This window comes from Eurytemora carolleeae, unplaced genomic scaffold (genome assembly GCF_000591075.1).
Source record: "Eurytemora carolleeae unplaced genomic scaffold, Eaff_2.0 scaffold675, whole genome shotgun sequence".
NCBI classification, from domain to species: Eukaryota; Metazoa; Arthropoda; class Copepoda; order Calanoida; family Temoridae; genus Eurytemora; species Eurytemora carolleeae.
Genome location: NW_019396903.1, coordinates 145,293 through 160,756, shown reverse-complemented (window position 1 = coordinate 160,756; position 15,464 = coordinate 145,293). Strand labels below are relative to the sequence as shown.

Below are 15,464 nucleotides of genomic sequence, written 5' to 3'. Positions count from 1 at the left end.
TCCATACAATTCCTAAAACATGATTGACTATTGGAAAATTAAGTGTAAAACTTGGGGAAGAGAGCCCTTCATTGATTTTATGTATTTTTACAGTTAGATTGAAAATGTCAGAAAGCAGAAAGGGTTTGTTGGAAAATGAGATAAAGATCAAAGAGGAACCCCCGGACATAGATCCTTATCCTGGTAATTTATATCCTGTTCTATATACTTCATCATCAAATTCAAGATTTTTCAGTTATACAGAGAGTCCCATATCATATTGGAGTATCTACAAGCTTTTACACCAAAATACGCACATAATAATCTAAAATCCTAGTATGTTCTGCATACAATTTTTGAAATGCTACATTTTTTAATTTTTTGATTAGTCCCGAAAATCGCAAATTAAAGCTATAAACGATCTAATATGATGTGGGAAACACTGTATAAGTACTAAATAAAATTGAAATGTCCATTTATATCATCATATAGATTAAACATTGGAACCTAGCCTTACTGAATGTTTTAGGAGTAGAGGATATTGTAGATCTTCTGGATACCCCTTTGAAGGAGGAGCTAACTATTGACGAAGATGATTTTTCAACATTAATCCCACCTAATCCCTATGCCTCAAACCTAAGGTTAAATACGTCGTGGGTTAATTTCCTAATATATGATTTGTGGACCCCGGCCCCTTTATAATTTTTGTACACAGCATTTTAAGGCATATTTTGAGCCCAAACCCTAGCCTATTCTAGCCGAGGTGCTCGGCCTCCAAGCCTGTCCTAGGCGCAGCGCTCGGCCCAGAAAATATCTTAACGTATCTTAACCCTGAAATTTTGCTCAATAATCACAAATTATGATGAAATTAGTTTAAATCGAGGGCCGCTGATCTAACCTAACCCTGAAAGGATAATAATAAAATGAATCGCACCCATTTTCACTTTCTTACTTTCTCTTAACTGATTTATTGAGACCGATATTGTGTCTGATGGCTGGTTGTTGGTTTTGGGTTGGAATTTTTCCTAATATTCAAATCTGCTTTACAAGAGAAAGATTTAGCCCAATATTTGCGGTCCAACTGCAAGATTAAACTACTGTTTGTTTTTCAAGAATTGATTGTTTCTCTGTATTTACACCACACCTATTCCTCATTTTAGCCTTTGACACATTAGACCTTTTATCTTTTTTATTTCTTGTCAAATTTTCTATTTTTTTGCTCTAGTGATGACAGTTTCACATCTTTCTTTGACACATTAGACCTTTTATCTTTTTTTATTTCTTGTCAAATATTCTATTTTTTGCTCTAGTGATGACAGTTTCACATCTTTCTTTTCATCTAGTTCGTTTCCTGTGATCAAGGAAGAATCTGTAGAAACTCTTTTACCGACGAAATATACTACAGCACCCGTCGACCAGAATTCACCGAGCATCAATATGGAGCAAGTGTATGTAACCGTTGAAAAGAATATGCTCGTCGATGGGAAACTAGGTAATAAAACATGGAACTGGCACTGATCTCAATCCATCTATTATATTTATACTTTGCTTGTCTGTCTGTGTGTGTGTTTGTCCGTTTGTATCCAATAAACGTCGAAACGGCTGAAACGATCGGGCCCAAATTTTGTGTATGACCTCACATGCTCAAAATTAAACAAAATCGTGTCCAAAGGTTTTAATTTTTGTAAAATTTTAAAAATTAGCGAAACATTGCTATTAAATCCGCGAACATTTTCTTATTAATGTTTTATATTATACAAAGAGAAGATGCTCACAGATTGAGCTGCACATTTAAAAGCTGAATAATTCTAGATTCTAGTCAACCCTGTTTTTGGTCTCAGTCTAGACCCTAGTCAGCACTGTTTCTGGTTTCAGTCTAGATCCTAGTCAACCCTATTTCTGGTCTCAGTCTATGTCCTAGTCAACCCAGTTTCTGGTCTCAGTCTAGATCCCAGTCAAACCTGTTTCTGGTCTCAGTCTAGATCCTAGTTAACCCTATTTCTGGTCTCAATCTAGACTCTAGATCCTAGTCAATCCTGTTTCTGGACTCAGTCTAGATCCTAGTCAATCCTGTTTCTGGTCTCAGCCTAGATCCTAGTCAACTCTATTTCTGGTCTCAGTCTAGATCCTAGTCAAGCCTGTTTCTGGTCTCAGTCTAGATCCTAGTCAACCCTGTTTCTGGTCTCAGTCTAGATCCTATTCAACCTTGTTTCTGGTCTCAATCTAGATCCTAATCAACCCTGTTTCTGGTCTCAGTCTAGATCCTATTCAACCCTGTTTCTGGTCTCAGTCTAGATCCTAGTCAATCCTGTTTCTGGTCTCAGTCTTGATTCTAGTCAACGCTGTTTCTCAGTCTCAGTTTCAGTATCAGTTTCAGTCTCAGGTCCTTTAATCTTAAATATCTTGTTTACCAGGAATGTCATTGTTACGAGTAAAGAACGGGTTCCGAGTAAACTCAGTAAATGCAGTTGGAGCTGCAGCTTTAGCTGGTATATTACCTATGGTAAGATTTATCTACTTATTTATAAAATAATTTTCTTTATTATTTTTATCCATAAATTTGGTTTGTCAGCTTTTTCGTGTGATTGTATTCAATGAACTTTAAAACGGCTGAACCAATCAAGCTCAAATTTTTGTGGTAACTCAAACGACCCAGCCCATTTTGATTTTTAAAAAAAAATAAAGGAAATTCACCGTTGCAAACAGAAAAACGCTTGCAGAAAGATCAGCAATAATTGAAATAAAAAAACTAAGAATATTGTCAAAAGAACCTCTTCTATATTTATATCTCCTCATTTGGAACAGAAAAAATTATAAAGTTTTTTATTCTAGGACGTTATTGTTATGGCTGAGAAAAAGCCTGCTAGGTAAGGTTTTTTTTTCTTAAAAGTTTATTTCTAAAAATGTGTTTCAAAATATTTCTTTAAAATATCCGCTTTCCCCTTAACGTTCTTTAACAGTCAGTTTTCTACATTCAGGATTCAACATTTTTTTTACTCATTGCTTTTAATATTAAACTTCACAACATATCCACGCATTGTATTAAGATACATTTTTAAATGTTTTTTTTAATATCCCAGGAGTCTTGAGTAGAATAAAGGATCAGGACTGGCTTAAAGAATACTAAGAATATAAAAGAAAAATTATAAAATATGCAATAATAAAATTCAAAAATAAAAAATATTAGATTGGTAGATGCATCCTTCTTCCTAAGTACGATCAGCAGAAGTGGATCTGTGAGCTTCGTTATTCAAAGAGAGGTTTGGATAGATAGTGAATAATGATACACAATATTTAACAATTATTATATTAATATTTTTTTTTTAAATTAAAGGAGACGCAAAGCATATGGGAAGTCACTGACTTGAAAGAAACCAGTTCCAGTACCGTCAAGCGACCAGTTGAGCTAGGAACTGGTTCCAGGAGCGCTAAACGAACAGCTGAGCTAGGAACTGGTTCTAGGAGTGCTAAACGAAAACGGGTAGACCTAGGCCTGGTATCAGAGGAATACCCTAAGCTGCTGTTGGAATGCAAAGTTGATATCAGGTTCATAATGAAATAAAAGAAAGGTGTTTTTATGCCTGTCTTAACAGTTAACATTCAATCCCTTTGAAAGTCTGACCCTCAAAATAGTCATCTAATTTTGTCTAGAATTGCACTAATTTTCTTTTAATTCTTAAAGATCACATGAGGAATATTGTAGAAGGTCCTTGGGTGCCAAGTTTGTCAATATTTTGATTGATGAAACCAATGAAGGAAAGAAGGATGAAGGTAGAAAGCAGAGAGAAAGGAAACAAAAAATCGTTCTTCGTGAAACTATTTCTGAAGATGATGAGACTGCGGAAGATGAGGAAAAGGAGATTATGATAAAGAAAAAACCGACTGGAAAATCTAAACCAGGATCGATGAAGAACAAAATATTGAAAAATATGCGGAATGGAAGAAAATTTAAACCATCGGTAACTAAGCACTTAAGAATTTTAAAGTCTTTTTAAGACGTTCTCAAATAGATCCCTTTTATAATTCAATTTTTTTCTTGATTTTGTGTTTATCGCATCTAGAATTCATTATTTTCAATTTTGGTTTCTTTACAATTATGATTTGTGCATTTCTGCTGCAAGAAACAGTGGTAAATGAAATTAATACGCTAAAAAAATTTAGTTATTTTATTTTTGTTCAGAAACCTTCTGGTAGCTCTACTGGTCCTAGATGTAATATTTGTAAGAAAACTTTTAAAAGTTTCCTCGTTCTTTCGTATCACAAGATTAGGTAAGGCCTTAAAATAGGATTAAATCCACTTGTTTTCTTTTTACCTTACAGCTGGAAACTTTTGAGTGAACGGAAATCTATTTAGATGAGTTAAACTCTCTTTCTACTATTTCCAAAGAATGCTGGGTTTAGAAAATTTAACTTAATCAAAACCGATTTATAATACCATTATTTAGAAAAGAATGCTGTCAATATTATTTATCAAAAAGCAAACTGAAAGTAATTTTTTATATGAAATCGTTTACGCCAAAAGTGTTCGTTTAGGTGTGGGGCAGGTGCAGGTGCATTAAGTCCAAAAGTCCGAACTGATGATCAACCAAATCAAGTCTCTTCCCCAAAGATCCAGAATGTGGAAAAGGTTCCAACGGAATTCACGAAACCAGTTGATGCACCAATTCCTCAAACTCTCAAAGTTGCAGATACCAACGAAGTATTAAGCGCGGTGAAACAGCTGGAAGTTTCTCGGTCTGTCACTACGGGCATTCTCCGCCTCTCTAGACCGGTCAGCCAGGCTGTTTCTGTGGGAGGTCCCTATACCCACCCAGCACATCCTGCTAGGGGAGGAATAGGCGGCGGTTCGGACAGGAACATGTCGTATACGGTAAGCATTTGGTTTTTCTACTGTTAAATTGTCCCTCCTATTGAAATAAAGCAACTCCCGGGACTATCTATTAATCTAAGCCTACTCACAACTGGAATATTATAATCTTGGGAGGTTTCTATATTTTAGCATGAGGGGCGGGGTTCCAGAAGAATATTTAGAGGACCTAACTTATAGTGAGGAAATAAAACTGAGAGTAGAACTTTTATATTTAATTGATCCCAACTTTTGTATTATTGATCACTTTTGTAATATTAATCCCAAATTTTGTGTTGTTGATTCCAACTTTTGTAATATTGATCCCAACTTTTGTATTATGGTTTCCAACTTTTGTATTAATGATCCCAACTTTTTATTATTAATTCCAACTTCTGTAGTATTAATCCCAACTTTTGAATTATTAATCCCAACTTTTGTATTATTAACCCCAACTTTTGTATTATTAACCCCAACTTTTGTATTATTAACCCCAACTTTAGTAATATTGATTCCTTCGCGCGAAAAGTACCAAATCTGTATCTAGTTCAATATGAGATTGCGAATATTTTATTCGGCTGTTTTTCACGGATTAGAAGTTTCCCTCTTGAATACTTAGTTTAAGCTCATGGCTAAGCGCTATCTCAATATCATACAAAAATGTCGACCTCAGGTTGAATTCAAAAATTTTATCTTTTAATCTTCTCGTAATGAGAGAATGAGATCAAATCATTTCGTCTAGTTTAAATCTGTAAGTATAGAATTATAAACCAATAAAAAAATTATTTTTAGTTAAATGAGAAAATAAAAATCAGACAAGCGCAAACGATTTCATCTCTCAGGAACACTTTCTTGAATTTTTTATTCACAAAATAATTTATAGTAAAGCTAGAAATTAGAATTTAGAAAGTAATAGTAAAATCCAATTTAATTATTTCTCTAAAGTTAAAGAAAATAAGGGGGGAAGGGGGGATTATTAAAATACAAGAAATAACATACAGGGAGAAAATCGACAAAATGAAGGTAAACTAGTTTTTAGAAACTTAAAATTTAACATTCTTTTCGTACACCAGCAGAAGTACCAACCCTTGCCTTTGCCCATAACGTTTTAATACTGCTGGTCACGGTTTAGCTATTTTCTCTCATTTAATTTTACAAAATCGTCCTACCCCGGCAAAATCTTTTCTACGACCTCACAATTTTTTGAAAAATTAACGAGTCCTTTGCAGAGATATTTTTCCTAGTATATTTTCCTTTATATATACTATATAGGCTAGTGAAGAAAGAAAGGATCTGAGTATCCAGGAATTGACAAGTGGTGTATACAAGGAACAGACCAATAATCTATACATATAAAGTTGTATTCTCTGTTTGTCTGTCTGTTTGTTTGTTTGTTTGTTTGTTTGTTTGTTTGTTTGTCCGATCATTACTCAAAAACCCTTATTTGTCTCAAATTTTGATTGTAGAACTCGGGAGAGCCTCAGGAATGTTCTTAGCTTGTTTTTGAGATTCTAAGTTGGATGGGTCGACTATAAAGCGATAAAGTAAAAAATCAACTAAGTGCGGGTAAACGCGGCGGGGTTAACTATGAGTTCCCAAGCTAGTAATTTATATAATATCTTGAAATTATAATTACATTAATGATGCACATCATAGTTCTACCTCCCCGGTATCCCCAGTGTTCCAATTTATTAGCTTCAACTTTTTTCGGTACTCCCCCCCCCCACATTAAGGAATAAAAAGGGTCATAACGTATTTAACTTGGAATGTCCTTCTCTTCTCAGATTTTTAATTTTTAATTATTTTTTTAGTTTCCATGTGATATGTCTAATCATAGAGTATTTGATAATCAAACTGACTTAATCTGAGCCTGGAACCTTTTTAAGTTAAAAGTTTGGCTTGTCAGATCTTTAAAAGTCATCAAGCTTTGTTTCTACTTGACCAATGAAAAAGGTCTTCACTTCTAATTAGTTTGGCTCGAAATTGGCTGAAAAACGTTTGGTCAAATTTCCAACTCTGGATAATTCTCTTCAAAAGTTCCCGACTAAACAAAAATCTATTATAATATTTTAAAAAAATGCCTAACATCGTTATGTATTCTTTATGGTACTTTTTTATGAAGGTTTTCTTAAAATTACGTTAGCAATCTCTTTAAGCTGAATATATATGATTTGGTTTGCTCTAGTTAAAAAAGAAGACACATACTTTAAAAGTTTATCATCAAGAGCTTCTGCTAAAGGATAGAAGTAGGAAACAGGTCATTCAACAACAGGTGAGCTTAAAACCAAAAAAAAAAGCCAATTTTGTTTACTTACAATTAAAGATTATCACGTTTATATTTTAATAAAATTATTCAGGGGGGGGGATTGGACATTAAGTTTAAAATAAAATGTATTTGCCAGAATTAAATAATGAAATGAACTGTAGATTTAAAGTTTTTTCTCTAGAAAAAGAAATGTGAGGACATTGTAATGAAATATAATGAGGTAACAGTTTTTTTAACATAAAATTTAAATTTTAATTTTTTCTACAACATCTGAATATATAAAGTTGTAATCTCTGTTCGTTTGTTTGATTATTTGTCCAATCATAACTCAGAAACGCATGGACCAACTTGCCTTAAATTTTAATTGGGTAACTTGGGAGACCTACTGGAATGTTCTTAGCTTGTTTTTGTGATTCTAAGTTAAATGGCTTCATTTTAACAAGAAAAATAGCTAAAATCGTAATTTACGACATAGGACGTGTAAACAGTGGGACTAACTATGACTCCCCTGGGTAACTCAAGGTTCCAGAGCTAGTTTAATATAATTTTATAAATAATTAAATACAGATTTTTTTAGTTAGTGAACCAGTTTTCTGTGTTCAAATCTCTTATAGGTTTACACTTCAAACCTATTTCAGGTGCTGTAGTTTTTCTTCTAATGGAGATCAATTTTATTAAGAGAAGTCATCAACACAAAAATTTAACTTTTATTGAATCAACATTTACTCAGTAGTTAGCTATTATATCTTACGGTTTTTTTAAATAAGAACATCAACGTTGTTTAAATTCAAAACAAAATCTAGGGGGAAAAAATTTCTACATAAACATGCTTATTGATGCTTAATCAATATAATAAAGTTTTCTTAATTATTCTTGTTTTGAGATTAATTTAAATCAAGAGTTTGTTCATTGAAATTTTAAAATATATTTGATTTGATTTGAGACTTTGTGATTGTACAATGTAACCTTTTAAGGTTTTTGTATTTTTATTAAGTTTCTTTAAATTAGTTTTTTAACATTTACTTTTATTATGGTTACTCTGAGAGAAAATTTATGCAAAAAAACAATCGTATTTAGTTTTATTTTTTCCCTTTTATTTTCTCTAAGAATAAACATATTGCAAAATTTGAAAAAGAGAACTGTTACAAAATACAATTTTGGCATGTTAAAAGTTCAAAGTATTTTTGTGGTATATTTTAAAAGTCTAAAAACTTCAAAAACGAACTATTACTTTGTACATACACTGTTGTTGCAGTCTTAACAAATAATATTCCAGATCGTGGACGAGCGTTGCTGCAAAAATTAGAAAAGCTTGATTCGGAAAATTCAGGTCTTAACTTAATATTGAGAATTCTACAATCTACTTTGTTTGATCCAAAATTTACACCAATGAATGTTTTAGTTTGTTAAAAAAAAATTTATTTTACTGGCCCTTTAATTATTAAGGAACAAAATAGTAATGTTAAAATCTATTTAACTTCTCAAATGAATTGTAGAAGTTTCTCTTGGCAAAACAAATAGAATTTCTAGACATTTAATCTTAAATAAATCTTATTAGTTGTACAATTTAATAACGACCAAAAATTAAATCAATTTTGAATTCCTAATGTAAAAAGATTTGGATTTCCTCCTCACAACGCCAGTAAAACTGACCTTTTTAAGATAAAATATTCAAAAAGAAAAATATTATTTAAAGTTTTTACAAAGTACATCTCCAAAGCAGATTTGCATCAATGTATATTTGATAATAATATTCCACTTGGGCGTCTTGTGAATTATCATGTTAAATGGGACACCCTGTAGCTAAAACTAAACTATTTCAGCTATTCTTCCATCCGATTACGAAGATCCCCCTGTGATAATTACAGTTCTAAATAAACCCTCTGATCCGTCCCAGAACCAACAGTGTAGCAACAAAATATCCAATCCATCTCAGAAAGAAATTATGGGAAATGAAGAGCCAAGTTGTCCTAATACTCCAATGTACGATAATGTAGAACAGCTTGAAATTCGGCCAGGTCCTAAAATTCCGATCGAACAAGATGAAAATCCTCAAGATGGAAGTACTTGTGATACTGGTAGGATTGAAAACACCGAAAAAGTAAAAAGTTCATATCCAGATACTTCAGTCAATCTAGATCTAAAATCTTCAATGGACGCAGAGGAAAGTACTGCGGGCTATATGGAAGACGACCCTAAAAACATACATACGAATTCAACAGCCAACAAAGAAAAAAATTCTTCAAACATAATAGTAAAAGAATCCATCAGCAAGGATAAGAATTCAACAGAGGATATAGAAGAGGGTTCTGCAGACATCACCGAGAAAGATTATACTTACAACATACGGAAACCAGATAACACTGAAAAAAATTGTATAGACAAGATGGATAACATTTCTGCAGACATGGACAACAATTGTACAAACAAAAGAAATGAGAAAGCCATAGACAACTGGCAAAATGATTCTATGAAAAACATAGAAATTCATAATGTTGACAAGAGTTCTTCGGACAACATTAAAAAGAATTCTTCGGACAAAAAGAACTTGGATCCTTCGTACAATAAGCAGCAGGATTATTCAAACAATAAAGAAAAGGAGTCTACAAACAATACAGAAAAGGAGTCTACAAACAATACAGAAAAGGAGTCTACAAACAATACAATACAGAAAAGGAGTCTACAAACAATACAGAAAAGGAGTCTACAAACAATAAAGAAAAGGAGTCTACAAACAATACAGAAAAGGAGTCTACAAGCAATACAGAAAAGGAGTCTACAAACAATACAGAAAAGATTTCCACAGATAAGATGGACCTGGATTTCTCAGACAACATAAATCAGAGATTTACAAGAGAAAATAATTCTACAAATAAATATGAGGAAATGTCTGTTTTCTCTGAAAAAGTATTTGAAAACTCCAAGTGTGATCCAAAGAACAGAGATGAAAGGGAGAAGCAGAAAACTGAGGCTATTGAGAATCTGCGTGAATGTATTCAGAAAACAGTAGATAACTGTCGTGCTTTGACACAGGTATAATGTAGTTTGGTTGGTTGGTTGGTTGTTAGTATTTTGTTTGTTTGGGCATTTGGATGTTCGACCATATCTCGTGAACCCCTTGACTGTTTTGCCTCAAACTTTGATTGAAGAACTCGGTTGAACCACGGGAATGTCTATAGCTTAGTTTAAAAATTCAAAGTTGAGTGGGTTAACATTTGCAGGGTAAACTTCAGACAACGCTGGGTTTCCAAGCTAATATGTTATTATTATTAATTCTTTCAGGAAAACGAGGAATTGAAGAAAATCTACCCCTCGAAGGTAAAATCTTTTATTTGTTGACAGTTCTGTAAATCTTCAACTATAGATTTAGTCTTAAAGATTTAGAATTCCAAGAATACTAACCACGTTTTAATTTTTAATTCAGAGATATTTGAAGTTGATTATTCACTATTTTAGTCTGATGAAAATCTGATAAATATTTGATATATGGAGATTATTATTTTAGGCGAGTTATCTTCAGAAGAAAAGGGAATACTTAATTGAACTTGAGGCTTTAAAACTGCACAAGGAGAAAAACAAACAGCTTAGGAATATAATCAAACAGATTTAAACTTAGAACTTGAATTTTTTATCATACTTAAAGAAAGTGTAAGCGTAATTACAAATTATCTTCCATGCTTGGAAGGTAAACCTTTAAACCTTTGGCTCAACAAGAAAGACAGAGAACTCTGTTAAAACGATTTTTTCTCTCGATTTTTTTATGTAGATTAATACGTCCGTCAAAGGTTCAAAGGGTACCGTTTTGTGAACCTGGCATGACTCTCTTTGCATGCAAGGTCACTTGAAATTACGTTTACAGTCCCTTTAACATTTTTTCATCTAATAAAATTAGATTTAATTATAGAAAACTTTTTATGTTTTATTGTATTGGTTGATTGTTTGATTTAGGGAGAGAATACAAGAACTGGAAGAGATAGTAGTTGGATTAAAAAAAGCTTTAGAAACCGAGGCCAAACAAAGGGTAAGGGGCATTATCTAATGGTTTAATATTGACAATAAACATGTATTCGACAGTTCAAAAGATAATTTAATTGAGCTGAAAACTTTAGAATGGGATATCCTTAATCCTGATCGGATAATTAATCTGGAGATTAAAAATGAGAAGAGAACAAGCAATATATAATCTCGAGATTAAGAAAAAGAATGGATTAAGCATTAAACCCGATATCCACCATTCTAAAGTTTTCAGCTCTGGATTCTTTTTAAATAAGATAACACAGAAAACTATTAAACTGAAATAGGTTATCACATTCTCTACTATAGGGCCAGGTGGATAGTTAATATCAATTCATCATGAATTTTATATAGGATAGATATGAAAACTTTTTTTTATTTTGAATTACATCCCTGAACCCTTAGACGTCTACGTAGTACGTCTGGATCTTAATCCAGAATTTTTAATAGTTGTATCGCTTCTTCAGTTGGGAAAAACTAAACAAAAATCATTTCTAGAAACCCCAGATAAAATGGTTGTACATATGTCTGGAGCTGAGTCTAAGGGAGTTTTAAAAACTTGGATTTGTGCGCCAAGGATGGATTCCAAGTTTATAAAATGTATTGTTCAGACGGAAGCCGAGAAACCTGATTATATTATCAAGCTTGAGGAGGATATTATGAGGAAATCTTTACTTCTCAAGTCACAGGTATCAAATTTCTGTATTATCATCGTAGTTAATTTTGTTATTATTATAAATATAAATATCATTACGGAAAGTTTCTATTGATACACGTTTTATTATTGTTTCAATGTTTACTCCAATGAAAGGAGGTAAATATAATGATTTTTCAAACCCGTACAAGTCATTTTTATTTAATTTTAAACTACCAGTTTATATTGATAAATCTTGTTTAAACTTTAATAACGTATCATGTTTAGATGGACATGATCCGTAAACTACGGTCTGTTATCTTAGAACTAAGTGAAAAGGAGAAACTCAACGTAAGATACTTTTTACTCATCTCAAGTTTTTTTTGAGCGATTCTCTCCCCTTAGGCCCTCTCTCCCTCGCTAACTTATAAACGAGTAACGATAACATTGTTGTGTCTGATATTTATGGCCACCCAATTTAATCCGTTCTTCAAATCTATTTGGTTTTCAAAGGGTTCTTTAATTTTTGAATATTTAAGGATTGGATGTTTTAAAAGTTTACTTAATGTTGACTCTAAACGGTTTTTCCTCTGTTCGTTTCATCTGTCAGAGTCAAAATTTATGATGAAGCCAAAGAAAAGAAAAGCTTAAAACATGTTCAATTTATTGAAATCATACTGGACTTATGAAGCGAAATGCATTAGTCCAGGCGCTGTTTGTGTGCAGTGGGGAGGTGACTTCTGTCACTGGCCTAGACCTCGATGTCTCGATCACACTAGACTTATGTCATAATCGGATATACATTAATTTCCATCCTTTGGTGGTTTTTTTTGATGGGGTCTCGGCCTTGATTTCCACGGGATGATGGTTGATCTTTTATTTATTTATTTATTTTATTGGACCCACTTGAAAGACTAAAATACTATAAAAAAAATTGAGATCAACTCCAGGCAAACCAAATTGATGATTTGTTTAGAAAGGGCATCTGGATGTTTCTGGACTCTCGCACGGTCAACTTCAGGTTTAAACAGAGTTTTTTTATATAACTTTCTGCAGGACTAACTTTTTAATTTAATTATTCGGGTGAATACGATCTGTAGGTTAAGATTCAATATTTTTTTATATGTTTTCAATATTAGAAAAATAGACAGAACGTTAAAAGATTTGTTTTAATGTTAAAATATTAAGTTATTAATATTTTGACTTTTACACCTTAGCCAGACAAAGCTTAACGCCATTAGTTTTAAGACAAAGTACGAATAGAAAAAAGAGATATAGTATTGGTTAATCTCCGGTCTAATTTGTATACAGGGGTTGATGATGATGTTATGCAATTTGCATGAGCAACTCATGAAGAGAGCAAACCCTTAAAATGCAAACTCATGAAAATATTAACTATGATTTAATCAAAGTTATAAAATAAATAAATTACAATTTTTTGCTTTTTGGTTGTTGGGGGGGTAGGTTCTGCGGATAAAATATTTAAAGGGGGCGAGCTCTATGGAAGAAAAAACTTGCAGAGATTAATTTTTATAGAGTTCGTACTGACAGAGTTTGTATTTTCGGAGTTTCTATGCCAGAAGTTGGTCATAGCGCATTCCGTACGTACTCCGTAGGCCGAGTCCAAAACTATAAATAACGGCCAAAAATTTTAGAATGTTGCATCTTATATAATGTTTTATTTCAGAATGTTGCAACTTGTATAGAAGGATTAATGTCAAGAATACGATCCTTGAACCTTCAACTGCAGAATATCGACGAGCTTGTTCTACAAACACGTCTCCAGGATTTCAAGGTACACTAGTTACATCAAGAAATTTGCCAATGAAACCCTTCCAAATTTTTTTTTTATTCTTTTAATAAATTGCCATTTCTCTTTTTTAACTTTGTACTTGAACCCCCTTTCATGTATTTCATTCAAAATATCTACTTTTGATTTTCTTTTTTAGATGATAAAGAGATTGAATGTTGAGAGTATTCATGAAGTTGGCTTAATTCATCTCCTAGTTAATCTCAGAAAGGAAGGGTTTAATCTCAGCAGGTAGATTTATCTTTGGGTTAATCTGAGGGAAAAACTTATGGTTGGATGTAGTTTAGACTTAGCGACTGAAGTCGATATCCTTCGCATAAACTTTTGATCCAACGTCTAAGATAAATCGAATGAGCGCTTAGTCACATGTTTAAGATACAATATTTTTGCCCTTTTGTTTTACCATGAAATAAAAAATAATTGTGTTTTATTTTGTAGAAGGCCTCCTGTGGTATCTGTTAGTGAAGTGTTTAAGGAGGTCCAGAAAACTATTCTTTGGAAGGATAAGATTTTCAGGTCAGTTCATTTTCGTGTCGATTCACTCAAACCTCAAACATTGCAGTGACCAATGCAAGAAAGATGAATAAAATTGTAGAGCTAAAGAGACGATTTGATTAAAACCTTTTTGCATATAATATTTTATGTTGCCTCATTGTCTGATTGAAACTTAATGGAACACCCTTTCAGGATGCTTTATAATAATTATTATAAAGATTTATTCACACACAAAGATATAAATACATATATAAATGGTGTAGTTTAAATTTGTTTAAATAAATTTTTTTTGAAAATACAGGTTTCCAAAAGAAAAGAGAAAAAATATGCAAAATTATGCACAAATAGAAAACATTGATTTTTATCACTACATAACATATTTATCATGAATGCATAAAATGTCTGAGAACCAAGATAGCAAACTTATAAAGTTCTGTTTATCAATTCCCATACCCCCACTATTTAGCTAGTTAAGCACAAAGTACTAGCTGTATCCATCATTGTACTGCTGTTGCGCCACCAGTAGCACTATTCTTCTCTACACTCTTGGAACTTAATGGAACTTAATTACATTTCAGCAACTAAAGTGCTTTTTTTGTACAATTGTAATGTACAGGTTTTACACGGAGAATTCAAAATATCGAGATGAGCAGATTAGGAAGGAAAACAAAGAGGTAAAAACGAGGATTTTTTAGGGTTTCAACTAATTTAGGGGAAAGTTTTTTACTGAAGTTTTCAAATCTCGTTTGTTAGTATTTAAATCGCAAAATCTGTTAAAATTAATATTTCATTGTTAGAATGTAAAGCTTGGGTCCCGTGTTCCTCAGTTTCTCCATGTACCCGCCACAGTTGAAGAGGAGAAGGAGGAGGAGCAGACTGAAAACCTTGTGATTGATGAGAATACTTACAACTCGGATAACAACGAAGATGGTATGTTTGACGAGGAGGATGAGGTTACTGTCCTCTACGACAAGGATCATCCATCACTGCTTAGCTGTCAGAAACTCATCAAGCATGAAATCTCTGAAATATCGGAGAGCCATTCTCCAAAGAATACAGACCCTGCTCCGAGGGTAGGAGGAGGGGTCGGAGATACTGACAAATACAAGTTTGATGATTATGATAGTTCAGACTTGCTAAACCCAAACTAGTTGGATTCATCTTGTGAAACTTTTCTTGGAGAAACATTTTTTTTCTTAAATGCCCATTTGTAAAATTGTGATATATATTGATTTTTTAAATATTCTGAAAAAAAATTTCGTTTGTCAAGTATTTGTTCTGTTGGAGCCTTGAACTTATACAATTCTAAAATGTTGGTTTATGGGTAAACAGTGATTTTTAAAAATATTTTTTATGAAAATTATATAAATGGATAAATTTTTTTTAAATCAATTTCTGTAAATTTATTTTAAGATGGAAG

General features: G+C 32.5%; 2 protein-coding genes across 3 annotated transcripts in view; one reads left to right on the top strand and one right to left on the bottom strand.

Moving 5' to 3' along the window:
* The window catches only part of LOC111709937 (uncharacterized), a 30,970-nt gene extending 15,994 nt beyond the window's left edge, over positions 1–14,976 (bottom strand). The window contains exons 1-2 of the mRNA XM_023483909.1: positions 14,968–14,976; positions 7,051–7,055 (exon numbers count right to left, since the gene is read on the bottom strand). The gene's annotated coding sequence lies outside the window, so the exon portion shown is untranslated. The remainder of the gene's footprint in view (positions 1–7,050; positions 7,056–14,967) is intronic.
* On the top strand, positions 73–9,968 carry LOC111709936 (uncharacterized). 2 transcript variants are annotated; one of them, XM_023483908.1, is made up of 18 exons: positions 73–183; positions 509–620; positions 1,323–1,471; positions 2,394–2,482; positions 2,812–2,846; positions 3,167–3,239; positions 3,314–3,525; positions 3,683–3,938; positions 4,160–4,248; positions 4,513–4,849; positions 5,618–5,667; positions 5,827–5,848; positions 6,098–6,154; positions 7,011–7,097; positions 7,273–7,311; positions 7,669–7,729; positions 8,368–8,421; positions 8,915–9,968. In XM_023483908.1, the coding sequence occupies exons 1-18, from the start codon at positions 105–107 to the stop codon at positions 9,928–9,930; spliced, it is 2,817 nt and encodes a 938-aa protein (XP_023339676.1). In that variant the 5' UTR covers positions 73–104; the 3' UTR covers positions 9,931–9,968. The 2 variants fall into 2 exon arrangements, with proteins under 2 accessions (XP_023339676.1, XP_023339675.1); XM_023483907.1 differs by having other exon boundaries at positions 3,662–3,938.
* Positions 14,977–15,464: the final 488 nt, after the last annotated feature.

Excerpts from the sequence above, each read along its gene's own strand:
- LOC111709936 (XM_023483907.1), top strand. The coding sequence starts at position 105 with ATGTCAGAAAGCAGAAAGGGTTTGTTGGAAAATGAGATAAAGATCAAA. Across the intron at positions 1,472-2,393 it reads GCTCGTCGATGGGAAACTAG|GAATGTCATTGTTACGAGTA; the intron begins GTAATAAAACAT and ends CTTGTTTACCAG. Across the intron at positions 4,850-5,617 it reads ACAGGAACATGTCGTATACG|TTAAATGAGAAAATAAAAAT; the intron begins GTAAGCATTTGG and ends AATTATTTTTAG.